The sequence below is a fragment of the Berghia stephanieae genome, chromosome 1, assembly GCF_034508935.2.
Source record: "Berghia stephanieae isolate SIO BIC M18660-M18661 chromosome 1, UCSD_Bste_1.3, whole genome shotgun sequence".
NCBI lineage: Eukaryota > Metazoa > Mollusca > Gastropoda > Nudibranchia > Aeolidiidae > Berghia > Berghia stephanieae.
Window position 1 is genome coordinate 34297607 of NC_088360.1, and position 19428 is coordinate 34317034.

The following is a 19428-nucleotide window of genomic DNA, read 5'->3' on the forward strand; positions in this document are numbered from 1 at the left end:
ATGGGATATTACTGCATTACAGCAAAAATAAGAGAAAATTCATCATTGATTTTTATAATATATTATATTTGATATTAGATGGTTTAAATGAAAGGGAAATAATCCTGTTCTCAAAAGCTCATATCTTAATGGTATTTTTCAAGATGTAGTTATCATGCTGTAAATAAATTATTTATAATTGGCATTCTAATCTAACATTTCCTTAAAGTCTTGAGTAGTTGTTTTTTATTTATTTTTTAAATTTTTTTCTAGAATAAAAAATAGGAATTCTTTATTTCTGATAACTTTGCAATTGATCTATTTCATGCTTAATAACATTTTTATATTGTAAACAATATTCACAAATATTTGCTTTCCAGTCAAATTGACTACCGGGCCAAGATGTGGGCATGTAACTTCTGTTACCAGAGAAACCCAGTAAGTTTTCCAAAATAACAACACATTAAAAAATTTCTATTTGTGTGCGGCTATGTGGTCTAGTGGTATGACACTCACTTTCGGATCGGAAGGTCCTGGTTTCGAGCCTCGCTCGGTGCATAGTTGAGTTCTTGGAGAAGGCTCTTTACTCACATTCTTTCACCGTTCTCATATGTACAATGAGTACCTGGCCGTTGACAGCACTGTCTCTGTCCGGAAAAAAATGTAATATCGTCTAACAGGCGTCATGTCCCATCCTAAATGTTAAGTGTTGCTGTTGGCCAGGGTCCCCTTGTAAAGCGCTTTGAACATGTTTAGTGGATATTGCGCTATATAAGAGCTCCATCATTATGTTTAAAAATTTCTATTTCAATAATCTATTTAGCATTTAGAATTTATATATATAAATATATATATATATATATGATATTACAAGTGTAATCGGTCTAAAAGTCATAAGGCCCATAGACTTAATCATATTCTCTATAGAGTTAAACAGACGGAGGCAGTTTTTTTTTATAGGACGCGGGTATATTGCATAGCACTTTCTGCTGGATGTAACAGACCTATCCACCACTGTTGGGTGGACAGGATGGTCAGAATAAATTTTGACTGTGTCTGGGATCTATACCAGTCCCTTTGCTTTTAGGTGATTGTTCTATCAACTGAACCATTAGGATCCCGATTCTGATTGTTTCTTAAACATCAACTTTTTTATTTTGAAACAAGAATTTATTAATATTTGGAGCAACAAATTAAATAATTGAAAAATAAATAATTTGATCAGATCAGAATTGGAAGGACAAGTGTTGTATACTTGTTTAAATTCTTTTTATGAAAAATGTCAATGTCTTGAGCATACTATCACAATGGATGAAAACATTAATAAGAAAATGAACCAGATTTAATGATAAAGAAGAATTGTTTGCATTTTTTATGCCAAATTACTGACATGCTTTTTGAATCCAGCTTCTTGCACAGGTCTCAAATTGAAAATCATTTGGTTCATCTCACCCATTTATCACAGATTCATACGATTGGAGCATTCCAAAGAATTTTCTGTTTTTGAAAATGAGAATTTGGAAATGATCCATGTTTATTTTATATTTAAGTTGACGGCTTCAACAATGTATTTGTAGAAGCCTAGGTGATGTTTACAGTTTTCATTTAAAACATGCAAATTTCAAGTTAATGTTTGTAATATATTTTAAATTTCAGTTTCCACCTCAATATGCTGCCATTACAGAGCAACATCAGCCGGCTGAAATTATTCCCCAGTTTTCAACTTTAGAGTACACCATTACAGTAAGGAGAAATGCCAGTTTTTTTGTTTTTTTTTTTAAATTTAAAAAACAGTTAGTTTGAAAATCACTATATTAGATTTGAGACCATTTTGTTTTTGTTTTTTGTAAGCCTCACTAATTAAATAAAGGGATGGTGTTTGTTCTGTTGTAGAGTGTGGGATTTGGGTCTTAGGCAATAGTATTTCTTAAATTGTTGAAATTTTTATTCATTTTCTACCTTCAAGTAAATGGAACATGTTCCCACTAATTGTTTAATGAGATGACAAAAAGAAGAAGATTTTAATATTTTATTTTTACTGTATTTATACACCGACCTCAACATAATATTTGGTTATATGAGGTGTTGTAGAACTACTGACAGTAGGAGAATATGAGACATCAGGATTGATCAGTTATTTAAGTCTTGTCAAAGACCAAAAGTGTGGCCTGAATGGTGGGAGTACCTTCAAGGAAATGGGAAACATACAAACTATTTACTTCATGAAACGTCAAGACATTGAAAGCAAAGGAAAAGAGAATTTAAGCACAGCTTTACTATTCTTCTCCGAGATACATAAGCTGATACTCAATGACAACACCGTATGTTAGTGAGAAGATTTAAACGTTTTGGGTGATAAGCTTTGGTCGACAAACGAAGCGGAACATTTTATAGGGAACTATTGTTTTCTCATTTGCTTGTTGCTATGTTCTCTTCAGAGAGCCACTTGTCATCCACCAATATTCCTCCTTGTTGTTGACACCTGCTTTCCAGAGGATGAGGATTTACAAGGTTTAAAGGTATGGTTTGTTGTTATGCTACTATTTGATATAGTTTCTTGCGTTATGTATGGCTGGGAAAAGAAGCCATTTAAAAACAACCAGAAATAAAATCCAAGACACGCCCCAAAATTAGACAAACAATGTACATATCCTAGTTTTGTCATTCCATATACTATAATCTTCGAGATTCTTCCAACTTTACATTATTCTTTCCATGATTGTGAAATCTTGTTTGAATTGTTTGACATCCAATCTTTCCTGCTGCTTTGATATCCCTATATCTATTTCTATTTACCCTGTGTCCTTAGAAGGGTTTGTTGAAGACAGATACATGCCTTTTTTAAATGGAAGATGATTTACTTCCCTTGTGGATCATCTCTCTGGATTGTTTGTTATGTTTCTTTATTGTTTATAATTATTGTAATTGATCATAACCTTTAATGGCAAGGATCCTGTGCGTTTATCAGTAGAGATTTGTTGTTGTTATTGTTGTATTCGTACATACACCTTAATTGCTTTTAGATCCATTTGAGCCTATACTTTTTCCTTGGGTGCTTGTTAGCAATAATAACTTCTAGATTTGAAATCTTTTTACTTTTAACTATTCTATCTCGTAGCTGCTGTCACCATAAAAAACGTTTTAAAATGTTTTTGGATTTATGATTTCAACTTTCAAGGATAGATGACAGAAAAAAAAAATGTTCTTGAGAAAGTAGAAAAAAAAGAGAGATCTTATTTATGGTTTCATAACTGGTTTACTTCTTTTAAAATGTTTGACAACAGGAGTCATTACAGATGTCCCTCAGTCTTTTACCACCAAATGCTTTGATTGGACTCATTACATATGGGAAGATGGTACAAGTCCATGAACTCGGCAATGAAGGAGTATCCAAGTCATATGTCTTTAGAGGCACCAAAGATCTCAATGCTAAACAAATTCAGGTAATTTGATTGAGATGTGAATGCTAGCATTGAAATTTTATTGTTAACAATGTCTTGAGCATGAAATAAGTTGTGTCTATCAATGCAAAATATGATTATATATTTACACCATTTGTGGGAAATAAAAATAAATTACAATTGCCTGGATTTAGATTAAAACATTGTAAGGCCTCTTTAAGATCACCTCATTAATAAGCAAAAAGTGATTATCATAGATTTCTGGTGCTAAATACTGATCAACATTACTTTTTAATGCGTAACTGTGTAAAGCAGGTAGATTCAGGCCTAGGACTGTCATATGACAATGTGTTACAAAGCAGATGTCGAATGGCTTTTTAGCTGTCAATATCATATGTTTGTAGAACTAAAATTAGAATATAAATTCTCATACATGGCCATTTTTAAGAAGTGTCACATTTATTTTCAAATTATTCACATAATTTTATATCACTTCAGGATTCTTTTGTCAATTGTTACATATTCCTCAATCTGTTATGATATTTAAGAATATTAGTTTCCAAGAGAGATTGCATTCTATGGAAAGATCATTTTAATTATATTATATCAGTTAATAACAATTAGAGAAGTAAATTGTCTATTGGAATAAACTACGATTGTAGTTATCATACACACATTCTCTATATTTAGTGAAGACTGACAATTGATCAACACAATCTCTTTTAATCTTGATAATTGAACTCAATTTATGTGGAAATATTGTTTAGGTCATGCCTGTATAACAGTGATTTCAATTTAGTTCCTTTAAACTTTGTTTTATTGTCATCACAGGAGATGCTTGGAATTGGCAGAGGAGCTCAGACTGCCCAGCCTGGACAGAGGGGAGCTCCAGGCAACCAACAGCCACAGCTTCCATCTAATAGGTGGGGAAATCACTTTTGTTCATTTTTTTTATTTTTTGAAAATTGTAGTAACAATGTACATTGTTGTACATTGTTAATTCATTATTTTTTTGAGTTTTAAATAAAGTGAAGCATTTTAGAACCAAAAAATGGTAACGTCAATTGACACAGATTTATCGTTTTCATCATTGATTTTCTTTTTTTCTTTTTCTTTTCAATGAAAATAAGAAATCCTATCATATTAACCACTTTTGATATGCCTTTCTGTTTTCAGGTTTCTCCAACCTGTCCACAAATGTGACATGAGTCTTACAGATCTCCTTGGTGAGCTTCAGAGAGACCCTTGGCCTGTGGCCCAAGGAAAAAGACCTCTGAGATCAGTTGGAGCTGCCCTGTCCATTGCTGTGGGACTTTTAGAGGTTTGTTGGAATATCATGTGTTGTGAAGCTAGAAAGTAATTCGAATGATTGCCATGCAAAATATAGGCTTTATTCAACATTTAAATCGACATGATCTGGAAAGAAATTAAAACACAAAGAGTTAGACAATACAGTACAGACACAGATCAATTACAAACATTAAGTGACAAATAGAACTATCTCTAAACAGTAAACAATATCATGACATTCTTCCCCCCTTGCATGTGGCAAGAGATTTCAAATTATGCTTCTCTATTTCGTAAACTGTATGGTCTCGTCCGAATGAAGCCACTCGTTCTGGAGTTTGAACGGGATTCGTTTTGAGTAGAAAGCTCATTAGGATTGTTAGGATCAGAGACTGATGGTTCGTCCAAGGCAGATTTTTGCACTACACCCGCTTCCACAGTTTGTACATCAAGCTGTTCTAGAACAGTTTCAGGTAAAATATCGTTTCCCACATTCTTTTGAACAGGTTGAAAAGGTGGAGTTACGCTCGTGTTGTCAAACGCCATGGGTGATTCTTCATGGGAGGGTTGGGCAGTAGTCATTTCACCAGCAGGGGCTAAGTGACGCAAAGCCACAGTAGTTTCTTTACCATCAGGAAGTCGGACGTAGGCATAGAGCGGATTAGCGTCCAACAGTTCCACTTCGTCCACCAATGGTTCGTATTTAGAGGCTCTTACATGACGCCTCATCAAAACAGTTCCTGGAGTAGTCAGCCAGCTAGGAAGTGTTGTACCAGTGCTTGACTTTCTATTGTAGCGGAAGATTCGTTCATGAGGAGTCTCATTTGTCGCAGTGCATAAGAGTGATCTTATTGAATGGAGAGAGTCAAGAAGCACTGACTCCCATTGACTAACATTCAAACCACGTGATTTCAGGGCTAACGTGATAGTTTTCCAAAGGGTTCCATTCAGACGTTCTACTTGTCCATTTCCCGGGGATTGTATGGGGTCGTTCGGCTTGAGGCGATACCCTTTTTGCACAAGAAATCTTGAAGCTCACTTGACATGAAGTTAGCACCTCTGTCAGAATGTATTGAAATAGGCATTCCAAACAATGAGAACAATTGACACAAGCACTTGATGATAGTTGATGAGCTCATATCAGAGCATGAGAACGCAAAAGGGAAGCGAGAATATTCATCAATAACTGTTAGGAGATACCGATTTTTGGACGATGACGGCAAGGGACCCTTGAAATCAACACTCAAACGCTCGAATGGTTGAGTTGCTTTGACCACTTTGAGGTTCTGCGGTTTGTAGAATGAAGGTTTTAGCTCACGACAAACCCTACAGTTGTTGCAGATTGTTCGTATTTCATCCACGGAATATGGGAGATTCTTTGACCTGACAAAATGGTTCATCCTTGCAATTCCAGGGTGGCAGAGTGAGTCGTGAAGGCTTTTTAAAGTTTCTAAATCTGAACCAGTAGATGACAGAACTCCCTTGAAAATGCGTCAGCCGCTACATTGTCTTTTCCAGGTCGATACACAACGTCATAACTGTAGCTTGACAGTTCAATCTTCCATCTTTGGATTTTATCATTTTTGACTTTTCCTTTTGCAGAATTTCCGTACATAAAGGCAACGCTTTTCTGATCTGTCACAAGTTTGAAATGCTTTCCTAGAAGATAGTGCCTCCACTTTCGAAGGGCTTCCACAATAGCGTAAGCCTCTTTTTCAACAGAAGAATGCTTCTTTTCACTGTGTTCAGAGTTCTTGAAAAGAAAGCCACAGGACGTCCACCTTGATTTAGTGTTGCTGCGATTGCAATTTCAGAAGCGTCGGTTTCTACAACTAGAGGAGCGTTGTGGTCAATTGTCACGACAGCAGCGTTTTCAATCTCCTTTTTCAAAAGATCAAACGAGTCCTTGGCTTTTCCTGACAATGGAAAGGTGGTATTTTGGACCAGTGGGTGTATTTTATCCGAGAAATGAGGTATCCAGGATGAGTAGTATGCAAACATTCCAATCACTCTCTGTTGAGATTTGATATTGTGAGGATCTGAAAGTTCTCTCAGTGGCCGTAATCGGTCAGGGTCTGGCTGAATGCAACCTTTGGACACCTGAAATCCAAGTAACTTGATTTGTCTAACAGACTGGATAGTCTTACTTTCATTGAATGTTATATTATATTCTTTGGCACACCTGAGAAATTTCACAAGGTTTTCATCATGCTCTTGCTGATTTCTGCCACAGATTGTCACATTGTCTAAGTAAGCAAATGTGTCACTCAGTTTCTCATCTCGAATAATGGAATCAATGATGCGCTGAAAGCAAGCCACTCCGTTAGTGACTCCAAAGGGAATTCGCTTGAATTGGTAGAGATTTCCACTGGCCTCAAAAGCCGTATACACTTTCTCCTCGTCTTTTATTGGGATCTGGTGGTAAGCACTTTGCAAATCGAGGGTGCTATAGACACTGTAGTTTGAAATTGTTTCAATCATTTCATTAATGTTTGGAAGTGGATATGCATCGAGTAGAGTGAAGCGATTGATGGTCTGACTATAGTCCACAACCATGCGTTTCTTGTGTCGTTGGTTAGTTGTCACCAATACCTGCGCTCGCCATGGAGAATCAGATGGTTCGATCACATCCTCGTCAAGAAGTTTCTTAACCTCAGAGTCAATGAATTGCTTGTCTGGTAATGAAAATCGTCTTGATTTTGTTGCAATAGGTCTGACTTCTGGACGGAGATTCTTGAAAAAGAGAAACAGGTTCGATTTTTGCAGCAGTGAGACTACAAACGGAGAAAGTAGGCTTTGATCCTTTGAAGGATATTTGAACTCCATCATGCTGTTCAAGAAAGTCATGGCCTAAAATCAAGTCCGAACACAACCCTGACATGATGGAAAATTTCACACTCTCATAGAAACGTCCCTGGTATTCCAAAGAGACAAAACAATGACCCTTGGTTGTACTGGAAAGATTAGTAGACGCCATGGAGATTTCTTTCTTTGATTTGAAAATCTTCAATTGGAGACTTTGTGCGATCTCTGTTGAAATGAAACTCTCTGAGCTTCCGGTGTCTATCAACGCTTTAACGGGCTTGTTAAACAATTTCACGTCAATAACAGCTCTGTAGAGACTAGCGGGAGCCGCGGCTGAAAAGGCTGAACTGAGTGTATTCGGGTCTGCCGCAGATGCATATTCGTTTTTACTTTTTGACTGGCATGCCTTTTGAAAATGCCCTTTTTTTCCTCAACTTTTACACAGCGCCTCTCTAGCAGGGCATTTTGATCGAGGATGTCGTTGGTATCCGCAGAAAAAGCATTTAGAGTTCGTGACTGAAGCATTGAATGAGTCAAGTTCCTTTTCAGAGGGCGGAGGAGCAGTGCTGCCACATGGCACAGTAGTTGGTGTGCTGTAGTTCTGAGAGTGTTTTTCAGCCATCTCCAAGGATCGAGCCTGTTCATAAGCGGCCATAAGTTCGATTGTCTTATTCTCGAGGAGTCGCTGCCTGATCTGATTAGAAGAGAGACCACAGATGAAAGCATCTCGGATAAAGTCATCCCTGTTCTTATCAGCAGTAACAGCTTTAAAATCACATTCTTTGGCAAGTCTCTTCAACTTTTGAAGGAACTGATCGAGGGATTGATCTGGTTCTTGCTTTGTAGTAGCCAAGACGTGTCTCGCGAATATTTCGTTTTTTGGTTTCACGTATATGTTCTTCAGAACGTCAACAGCTGAATCGAATGTAGTACAATCAGCAATATGTTCGTAGACGACAGGATCGACGAAATTGACGAGCAGATTGAGTTTGTTGTCAGTCGCCTGTTCGGGTAACGAAGAGAGAAAGTTGTTAAATGTACAGAGCCAGTGATTCCATTGCTTTGATGCATCAGGCGTATTGGGTTCAGCGCTGAACTGCTCAGGTCGAAGGAATCGTTCCATGTTAAATGTTGAATAAATTGTTGTGAAGCTAGAAAGTAATTCGAATGATTGCCATGCAAAATATAGGCTTTATTCAACATTTAAATCGACATGATCTGGAAAAAAATTAAAACACAAAGAGTTAGACAATACAGTACAGACACAGATCAATTACAAACATTAAGTGACAAATAGAACTATCTCTAAACAGTAAACAATATCATGACATTATGATCAGTCATAACAGATGTCATACGACAGCGGGAGTCTGTGGCTTAGCAGTCACATTCCTCAAGAGCAATAAGATTTTTTTAAAAAGGACAAAGACATGAAAAATAATTTTCTTTTTGGATCAGTGGATTTCACTTCAGAGACTGATTAAGAAAAAAAAAAAAGAAAAGATATTGTATTTCATCATATAACACTTAAATTAAATCTAATATGTTTCATCATGTTGTTTGTATCCTCATCATTATTCATTTTTTTCTCAGAGTACCTTCCCCAATACTGGTGCCCGTATCATGCTGTTTATGGGAGGACCTTGTACACAGGGCCCTGGAATGGTGGTAGATGATGAGCTCAAACATCCCATCCGCTCCCATCATGATATTGAAAAAGATAACTGCAAATACATGAAGAAGGCTATGAAGGTACGGGTGATGATTTGATCAGTTTTCTTTTCTTTTAAGTGAAAACCTTTTCCTGGAATTTATTAATCTTTTAAAAATACAGAATTAGTGAAAATCACTGTAATCTGCTGTATGTTGTAAGGATAGTAACTTATCTATAAACAATATTCATTGCTTACAGGCCTCCTTTGCTTTAGAAAAATACAAAACCCTGACATTTCCCAATTTATTTTTGCAGCACTATGAAGCCCTTGCCAATCGTTCTGCGAACAATGGCCACATCATTGACATCTACTCTTGTGCCCTAGACCAGACTGGATTACATGAGATGAGGTTCTGTCCTAAGTATACAGGGTATGTGTTGCACAGTCAGATTAACCTTTGGCAGGGGGATGGGGTTAACTTATCTTTCTTTCATTTTCTATTAAATTTTTTTTTGAGTCTTAAAACCTATTCTGGGTCGCTGTAAAACTAACATCCCATGTTGATCTGTTGCTTATGCAGATTTATTAGATATGGGGGAGCTGTGCTGAAAGGCTATATTTGTGACATTCGTCACAAAAATACTCCACTAATAAGATATTTTGAAAAACTAAGGAAGTTTCTCTGGGTTAAATAATGAAAAATAAATTGAAAACTGATGATCTAGAATAAAAATTATAGTAATTATAACTTAAGTGTGGACAAAGTTGTTACCATGTCCACACTTTTTTTTAACCTTTGAAAAACTATTTTTGCAATTCTATTGGATCTAGATCAGCAGTTTTTGGTTTATTTTACAATAAATATTTAATTGATTGGAAAACAAGTTTTTTTTCCTTAGTTTTTTCAAATAACTTTATATATATAGAGTATTTGTTTTTGGCGATTGTCATGAAAACAGCTTGATTTGCATATTTTTGATTGCCAACTTTGACTTAATGCAGATTTGTGACCAATCATCACCTCAATAATGATATTAGTTTGGGAGATGAACTAGAGGTGATGGCAATTGAGTTTATAGACAATTATGAACCTTGGGGTTAATTTCAGTTCGTCATGGTGGGTAGTAGATGCAATTCTTTTACATTGCAAAAACTCAAAATTTAAAGTTAGTGTTAGATTCTAGATTCACTTTTTGAGGACTGATTTATCCTGACATAACACCATTATGTGACAAAGTATCATAATTTTCCTCCAGATTTGGATTTTTTTAAAAACCAAAATTTTAGAGAAAATTTGATGAAAATATTAATTTTCTCCTAGCCAAATGAATTGAAATTGAACTGCACATCTATTCATAAGTACCTTAAATTTTCATTCTTATAAACAGATTTATTGATGGATGATGCATATTTTTTACTTGAAATTCAGAAAAGGTTTTTAAAGGTTTGTGGCAGATTTATCTGTGAGATTGAGGTTTTTCTGCTGAAGGACACGCATTGCAGCAAGTGTTTGTTGAACCAGGCACTTTATGGTTGTGAAGCAAAGACCACACCACTGTGCTATTCAGTGAGTTTTACCAGAACAGCAGTATCCATGATGTAAAGTAATTATGTCCACAGTTAAAGGGTTAAAAATTGTGGAAAAAAAGGATCCCACATCACTGATAGAACAACAATACATTTCTCCTCTGTTTTTGTTGCTTTATTTCGATAACTCTTGATGGAGTTATTTTTTTTTTTTCAGTGGTCACATGGTGATGGGTGACTCCTTCAACACATCCCTTTTCAAACAGACCTTCCAAAGGGTATTCTCACGTGATCAGAAAGGGGAATTCAAAATGGCATTTGGAGCCACTTTGGAAATTAAAGTAATGGACCATAATTTATTAATTCATATTGTAGCACAGCATATGCCATCACCGTCTTTTTCTTCTACGTACTTCTTGCTTCATTGATTTGAGAATGTTTTTAATTTAAAGCAATTTGATGTTGCTTTTTGAATTGGAAATATTGCTTTGATCTTTATGTTAAGAATGAATTATTCATAGTTTTCCAATAGATTCTTAATCATCTGAAAATGTATGTATTTTATAGACTTAGCAGTTAAGAATAGTACGATTAAAAATTTTAAAAAAGAATTAGCCTTCCTGGACTGGGCAATTTTGTTATAAGAGGAGTCAAAACAATTTCTCTTCTAAACTGCTTAAGGGGTCATTGAAAAAAATATTATATCACATTGACAATCCATATTCCATTTGTTTAATTTTATCTTGATACAATAATTTCAGACTTCAAGAGAGCTGAAAGTGTGTGGGGCTATTGGACCCTGTGTTTCCCTTGGTGTAAAGGGTCCTTCAGTTTCTGATACAGAGATTGGTCTCGGTGGTACATGTCAATGGAAGATGTGTGGACTCTATCCAAATACATCTCTGTGTGTCTGCTTTGAAGTCGTTAATCAGGTCAGTGGTACCTTTATGTTATGATTTGTTTCTAAAATCCTTTGAATGGGTTTTGTTTCATTGCCCCCCTCCCCCCCCCCCCCCTCTTCTCTGCTCTCTCTCTCTCTCTCTCTCTCTCTCTCTCTCTCTCTCTCTCTCTCTCTCTCTCTCTCTCTCTCTCTCTCTCTTTCCCTCTCTCATCCTCTCTTTATCTATCGATCTCTCCTATCTCACAAATATACATGCGAACACTCATAATTCGTGGTAATTTTTACAATACGATAATAATAATAATGATGATGATAAGGCATGCCTCTTACGGCAAGATGTGTGTTTATGAGGGGCCTTCATTACTTATTTTTCTTTCCTTAATTTATTTCACCTCTTTTGTTTGGTAGCATAAGCTCATAATATTTGCATTGCATTTTTTTTCTTCTTTATAAATATTTTCTTCAGCACAATGCACCTATACCACAAGGTGGAAGGGGCTGCATCCAATTCATCACGCAATACCAGCACTCTAGCGGCGAGAGGAGGGTGAGAGTCACAACTGTGGCTAGGAGGTGAGAGATTTGTTTTAAACAACTCGTTATTTGATTTCATGAAATTTTTAAATGAATTCTTGTGAGCATTAGTAAGAAATTAATCTGTGATGTTTCAGAAGTTTGATTCATTTATTTCTTGAACACCTTTTGATTGTTGAAAATGTGAAGGTTAGATTTGGAAAATTACTCAAATTTGCTTTTGAGATATTACATGTTCATTTCTTGGTGAAGTCTTGGTTGATTTTTTCTGTCTTATATCCTTGAAATTTAAATCATCTATTATTCTACCCTCATTTTAAGAAGCTTACACATGATAAAATGTTTCTCACAACTTTCAATCCCATTAAAATGTTGAACTGGGGCAAAGTGTCTCATGAATCAACTGTTACCTGCCCATTGATTTGTTTATAGACGCAATGTATAATTTGAAAAACTAGCGTGTTCACTTTGTTAAATGTGTCTGCTTTTCATAGTTGGGCAGATGCAAGTGCCAATATACAACATATCTCAGCTGGATTTGACCAGGAAGCTGCTGCTGTTCAAATGGCGAGGATTGCAGTGTACAGAGCAGAGACTGATGATGGACCAGATGTCCTTAGGTGGTTGGATAGGATGCTTATAAGGCTGGTGAGTGATTTTAAACCTTCCCCTTGTGATCTCAATGAAAGTTTTATAAATTTGAATGTTTTCTGTTTTGTGGTCAAAATAATACTTTATCGGCGACATACAATGATTAAATTCATAGATAGGAAATTGCCCTTTCTGTATCATTTATATCCAAAGATGGTCATACTCCTGTATGTGAATGAATATCTACTGGTTTTTATCAAATAAAAACTCTTTGTTTTTTTATTTCTTTTCAGTGTCAAAAGTTTGGTGATTACCACAAAGACGATCCCAACTCGTTCAGATATTCTGAAAACTTCTCTTTGTATCCACAATTTATGTTCCACCTGCGTAGATCACAATTTTTGCAAGTATTTAACAACAGTCCTGATGAGACTTCATATTACAGGTAAAGATTTTGATTTGTTCTAGAAATGCTCTTGCTTTTGTGGTTTGCTAATTCAAATTTTGTAGTTTATACTCTTCCATAGAATCTACCCTATTAATTTTTGTGTTGATTTTCTGAAAACAATTTTTTCAAAAGCAGCTCTAAGATGATTATTCATATCATCAATACTCAATGTGCTTTTTACCTTTCCTGTTTGGTGCAGTGGTGTTTATTACATATTAGAACTTTAAGGTTAATTAAAAGTGTGCTAATTTGAATTGAATTTTTTTGTTTTTTTTTTTGTTTTGTTATAGTTTGATTTATTTTATTTTTCTTTACAACGGTTGTTCACTCATTTGATCTTATCTAGGCACATGTTAAACATCGAAGACCTCACACAGTCTCTCATTATGATCCAACCCATCTTGTATGCATACTCCTTCCATGGTCCTCCAGAGGTAAGTGTCCACACCAAATTATTCATTATTTATGAAGGCAAGTCATGAATTTCCAAGTAGAAATCCAAAACTTGGGAAGCCTTTTTCATTTATTTGTTTTCTTTCAAAGTGCAGTTGAGATTTTTAAAGAAATATTTCGTAGTCTGACCAGAATACACTATAATATTGCCACATCAAGTATTTGAGTAAAGGGAATGGTTCACTTTGAATTTAAAAGTTTAAGAGTGGTGTCTTGGTAAGGCACCACTGGAAATATTCTGGTTTTCAGTAAAAGAATTTTTCATAGACTGGGAGAAAATGATTTATCAACATTTTGAAATATGTTGTCAATCAAAATCCTTTATTCATTTAACATTGAGACTCAATTACTGAAATATGATATGTTTAGAGATAAACCAAACCTTTTGTGTTAAAATGTGCACTTTGAGATCCAGTTTTGTTGTGCCATTCTGCTAACTATTGCTAGGGATGGGAGAAGCAGAATATTATGAATTATATGTGGCATTTATTTTCAAAAGGATTGATACAAGTTGGGTTGTTTTTTGTTGTTGTTGTTGTTTTTTTTTTTTTTTTTTTTTTTGGGGGGGGGGGGGGGGGGGGGGGGGGGGCTTCTGTTGGAGATGCACATAGACGGTGTGTGTATTGGAAGAAGAAAACGAAAATGAATAGGTTTGATCAAGGGATGGATATTGATTTTTAAAAAATCTTGTTTTAGTTGTGCAAGATAGTCATTTATGATTGGGTTTCAACGAAATTGCATTTGCTCTTTGTCTCTTTTCAGCCTGTGCTCTTAGACAGCAGCAGTTTACAAGCAGACAGAATCCTTTTGATGGACACCTTTTTCCACATCCTCATATACCATGGAGAGGTGGGTTACATTGTTGTAAACTCTTTTGTGGGGTATCAAATTATCTATATTCTGCAATATGCTCAATGCCAATTGTTGATACAGACGAAAAAAAGGAAAATATGAAGGTTTTGAGAAGGCATTTCATTTGGTGCCTCTAAGTCGTGGTTTAAAGTTTTGTTTTGATCCAAAAGATGTATATATATGGAACTATCTGTTTATTATTATTGCCTGCTCATTTTTGTGTATTGTGAACAATCATTTACGCCATATTTCATATGGGTTTATTGGAAATTTAGTCGTATGTTTGGTTTGTTTTGTTTTATTTGCATCATGCCTATTTTCATCTGTGCGCAGACAATACATCAGTGGAAGTCCCAGGGATACCAGGATCTGCCCGAATATGAGAACTTGAAACAACTTCTTCAAGCCCCTCTCGACGATGCCCAGGAGATCCTCCAGACTAGATTCCCCATGCCTAGATACATCGTCACAGAGGCTGGGGCTTCACAGGTAATATTTTTTTTGTTTAAAAAAAAACAGGAGTAGTATTCTAATAGTAATAAAACATGTTTACATAACACTAACACTTTATTTTATCCTTTTGTATAGGCTCAAAAATATTGATGATTATATTATGCTGTGTTATTATGCCATCTTTCTATTATTAGTCGGATCGGATTTATCTCTCCAAATGCAAAATTTTAAAAAAATAGGTAGATTGTAAGTTTTGGTTCTTTCAAAACTTAATCATCATCATTGCCTTTTTCACCCTGGGTCAGGGTATAGGCCACAGACAAACAGTTTCCATCCTTCTCTATCCTGAGCCAACTTTTTTATCTCATTCCAGGTCTTACCACTTCTCTGTATATCAGCTTCTTTAATTCTTCTCCATGTTCCTCGTGGCCTTCCCCTTGATCTTCTGCCCTGAGGGTTCCAGTCCAATACTTTCTTTGTTATAGTTGAGTCATTCTTTCTAAGCGTGTGTCCAATCCACCTCCATCGTCTTCTTCCTATATCCTCTCCCACTGGTTTCTGCTGTGTTCTTTTCCATACTTCTTCATTTTTTATTCTATCCATCCATTTTATTCTGAGTAGCTTACGCATGCACCTGTTTACGAAAATCTGTACCCTCCTTATACATGCCTGTGATGCGTTCCAAGTTTCACATCCATACAGTAGGACAGACTTCACGTTTGAGTTGAAAAGTCTTAGCTTTAGTTGAAGGGAGATATCTTTAGTTCTCCAAACTCTGTTCAAAGATGTGAATGCAGCCTGTGCCTTTCCTATTCGTGCTTTCACCTCTGCTTCCGTGCCTCCATCCTTGTCAATTATACTTCCGAGATAGCAGAAAGTGTCTATATCTTCGAGTTCCTGATCTTTTACTTTGATCTGCTCCCTTTGACGCGTACCTATCCTCAAGACCTTTGACTTTGCAGGGTGAATTCTTAGACCAATTGATTCCGACAGGCTGTTTATAATTGTGGTTTTTGCTTGCATCTGGTCCTGGGTGTGGGACAAAAGAGCCAGATCATCTGCAAAATCCAGATCATCCAACTGTGTCCAGGGGGTCCACTGTATCCCATTTCTTCTCCCTTTGGAGGTTTCCTTCATTAGCCAATCAATGGCAAGGATGAACAGGAATGGAGAGAGCAAGCATCCCTGCTTGACACCAGTCTTAATTTCAAAGCTGTCAGTAAGCTGATCTTCATGTACAACCCTGCAACTTGATCCTTCATACATTTCCTTAATGAGGTTTACTATCTTTTCAGGGAGTCCATAATGTGCCAGAATTTTCCACAATGTTGCTCTGTCAATACTGTCGAAAGCCTTCTCGTAATCCAGAAAGTTGACAATAAGAGGAGAGTTCCATTCTATAGACTGTTCTACTATGACTCGCAGAGAGGCAATCTGGTCGGTGGTTGAACGGTTTTTCCGAAAACCTGCCTGTTCGTCCCGCAGTTTAGCATCTGTTGCATTCTTAATTCTCTCTAAAATAATACGGTTGAAAACCTTTCCTGGGATAGAAAGAAGAGTGATGCCTCGATAATTATTACAATTACTGAGGTCCCCTTTCTTTGGAAGCTTGATAAGATGTCCTTCCTTCCAATCCTTTGGGAATATCCCGTCATTCCAGATTCTCTCAAATAGTGGGTGCAGGGCCTCAGCATTTCTTTTCGCATCAACTTTTAGAGCCTCCGGTGGAATCTGGTCTGGTCCAGCAGCTTTCCCCCTTTTCATCTTGTTAATGGCACCCACAATCTCTGCTATCGATGGTGGATCACAGCTAATTGGTAGCTCATTCCTTGCAGGCAAAATTTCTGGCTGGTTGTCTGGTGGTGGTCTGTTCAGAAGGCAGTTGAAATGTTCCCTCCATCGTTCAGATTGAGCCTCTTTTCCAAAAATAGTTTTCCCATCTTTGTCTTTGACTGGTACCTCTGGTTTCCCATATTTTCCAGCAAGTGTCTTGGTAGTTTGATAAACGATCCTCATGTGTCCTCCAGTCGCTGCTGCTTCTGCTTTCTCTGCAAGTCTGTTCATGAATGCTTCCTTGTCTTTCTTCACAGATCTTTTGACTTCCTTAGCTATGGCTCGATACTGCTCTTGTGCATCCAGTCTTGAAGCCCTTGTTCGGCTTGCATTCACTTGTTCCTTCCTTGTTCTCCTCTTTTCAATAAGGTCCAAGGTGGTTGGACTTATCCATTCTTTATGTTCCGATTTCTTTACCCCCAATACCTCGTGGCAAGTTGTTATGTAGACTTCCTTGATCTTTGCCCAATGTGACTCTACATCTATGTCCTCCTCGAGCTCAGTAAGAGGTTGGAATCTATTACTCAATTGTAGTTTGAATTCCTCATTCTTTTCCCCATCAAGTGCATTCACCTCGAATTTTCTTCTTGTATGTGATCTGGCCCCGTGTTTTCTGAGTCGGAGCTTAAGCTTTGCCAATAGCAGGTGGTGGTCTGATCCAACATCTGCCCCTCTCCGTACTGTCACATCTTCCAATGAACGTCTGAATCTACGAGAGATACAAAAATGATCAATCTGATTCTCTGTCACACCATCTGGTGAGACCCAAGTTGCTTTGTGGATCCTCTTATGGGGGAACACTGATCCTCCAATCACCAAGCTGTTGAATGCACAGAAATTTGCAAATCTCTCTCCATTATCATTCATTTTTCCCATGCCATGACGTCCCATGATACCTTCATAGCCTACGTTATCCTGTCCCACTTTTGCATTAGCATCTCCCATCAATATGTTGATGTCTTTCCTTGGCAACTTGTCAATGACTTGTTGTAGCAGACCATAAAATGTATCTTTGTCCTCATCTGTTGCATCATTTGTTGGGGCATAGATCTGTACAATGTTCATGCTGATCTTCTTACTCCGTGTTGTAAAAGACGCCATGATGATCCTTTCTCCGCATTGTTCCCATCCTCTCAGTGACTTCTGGGCAAACTTGCTTAGAATTATTCCTACTCCCTGTGTATGAATCCCGTCCCCTCTCCCTGAATATAAAATCTTCTCCCCAGACTTGAGGTGTTTCTGTCCGGATTGTATCCAGTGGGTTTCGCTTACTCCAAGTATATGCAGCCTGTATCTTCTCATCTCAGTCACAACTTGAGAGCTTTTTCCTGCTTCATACATGGTGCGAACGTTCCACGACGCAATTCGAAGCTGCTTGTTTGGCGAAGACGTCATCGGGTCAGCAGAGTCCTTTCGGCTTTGTCTGTTGTCCTTCATAAATTCTGTAATTCCAGAAACTCTTCGGTCGCCCAAGCTAAAAAAGGATTTAGTTTGTCTGTCTGTGTTTCTGTAACGGTTTGAGTTTAACGGAAAGGGGTGTTAACCCTTTGCCAACCCCCAACCTGGAGGACCAGGTGACTCAAAGATGGGGGAATCACACACCATTAGTCGCCTTTTACGACACGCTGGCTTGGCGTTGGGCTATTCTTGACCCTCTCAGTTGAGGGACCCCGGACACCACACGGGGTCTTTCAAAACTTATTGAATGTTATGTCTACATTGGTTCTTTATGTGAAACTTTGAGATGACAATATCTTTTCAAATGCCCAGGACTCAGGATTTTCAGTTTTATGCAAGAATTGTTTTTTTAAGAAAAAGAAAAAGAAACTTTATACAATGTAATGGCTTATAGTAAAATGTTTTAAAATTAAATCAAGTTTTATTTTCCGACTCAATTTCAAGTTTGTCATATCTTGTATTTCCCAGGCTCGTTTCTTGTTGTCTAAAGTGAACCCATCCCAAACACACAACAACATGTATGGATTTGGAGGACAGGTGAGGCTACACTGCATTTATCACTTTATACAGTCGAAAACACATTTCTCATTCTGCGCATATTTTTTTTCTTTCTTGTAAGCTGAAATTGAAATGTTTCATTCATATTCCTTCAGATGACTTAAACATTTCAAAAAAGTTTTTTAGTTTTGTCCAAATTTTGGCATACCAGTAAGAAAAGGAATGTGTTTTAGATTGTTTCAAGTCTTTTTGTTACTGAAGTCAACACATGTTCTCTCTACACTCACTATACTTTATATCACCATATTTTGCTGTGTGAATAAATTTTATGATTATGACTCTGATATATTTCTATTTCCTTATTCATAATCAATTTTTAATGTAAAAAAGTATTCTGTTTTTTAAAAACATTTTTATCACATATTAATTTTTTTTAACAATGTCACATTAAAATTACCACCAATCTCATTTCGGAGCAGATTATCGTTGGAGGAGGAGGACAACAGTCATCTGAAGCTGTAATTGTTATTTTCAAATTTGGAGGAAACGCATATATCTTTATTTTAATTTTCATTACCAAGAAAATTGTAAAGCAATCTAGTTTCTAAGCTTCAACCTGAAGTATTATTAAGACAGTGAGAAATTTTGATTGTTTTCAATTAGTAATTGCCAACATTAATGAATGCCAAAGTTTGATAAAAGATAAGTTTACAATTTTCTTGGTTCCATTCATGGTGAGAGGTTTTAATTATG

The 19428-nt window shown here is 36.6% G+C and overlaps 1 protein-coding gene across 2 annotated transcripts in view; it reads left to right on the plus strand.

Moving 5' to 3' along the window:
* LOC144972641 (protein transport protein Sec23A-like) overlaps positions 1-19428 on the plus strand; it is a 28898-nt gene that overhangs the window by 1879 nt on the left and 7591 nt on the right. The window contains exons 3-20 of one of the 2 annotated variants that reach the window (XM_078914113.1): positions 360-417; positions 1636-1722; positions 2418-2498; positions 3264-3422; positions 4212-4303; positions 4557-4701; positions 9066-9224; positions 9442-9557; positions 10872-10995; positions 11416-11586; positions 12022-12128; positions 12584-12737; positions 12974-13125; positions 13475-13562; positions 14344-14430; positions 14767-14922; positions 18646-18714; positions 19155-19193. In XM_078914113.1, the coding sequence (XP_078770239.1) occupies positions 360-417; positions 1636-1722; positions 2418-2498; positions 3264-3422; positions 4212-4303; positions 4557-4701; positions 9066-9224; positions 9442-9557; positions 10872-10995; positions 11416-11586; positions 12022-12128; positions 12584-12737; positions 12974-13125; positions 13475-13562; positions 14344-14430; positions 14767-14922; positions 18646-18714; positions 19155-19193 (2044 nt within the window). The remainder of the gene's footprint in view (positions 1-359; positions 418-1635; positions 1723-2417; positions 2499-3263; positions 3423-4211; positions 4304-4556; positions 4702-9065; positions 9225-9441; positions 9558-10871; positions 10996-11415; positions 11587-12021; positions 12129-12583; positions 12738-12973; positions 13126-13474; positions 13563-14343; positions 14431-14766; positions 14923-18645; positions 18715-19154; positions 19194-19428) is intronic. The other variant, XM_078914122.1, reaches the window with a different exon arrangement.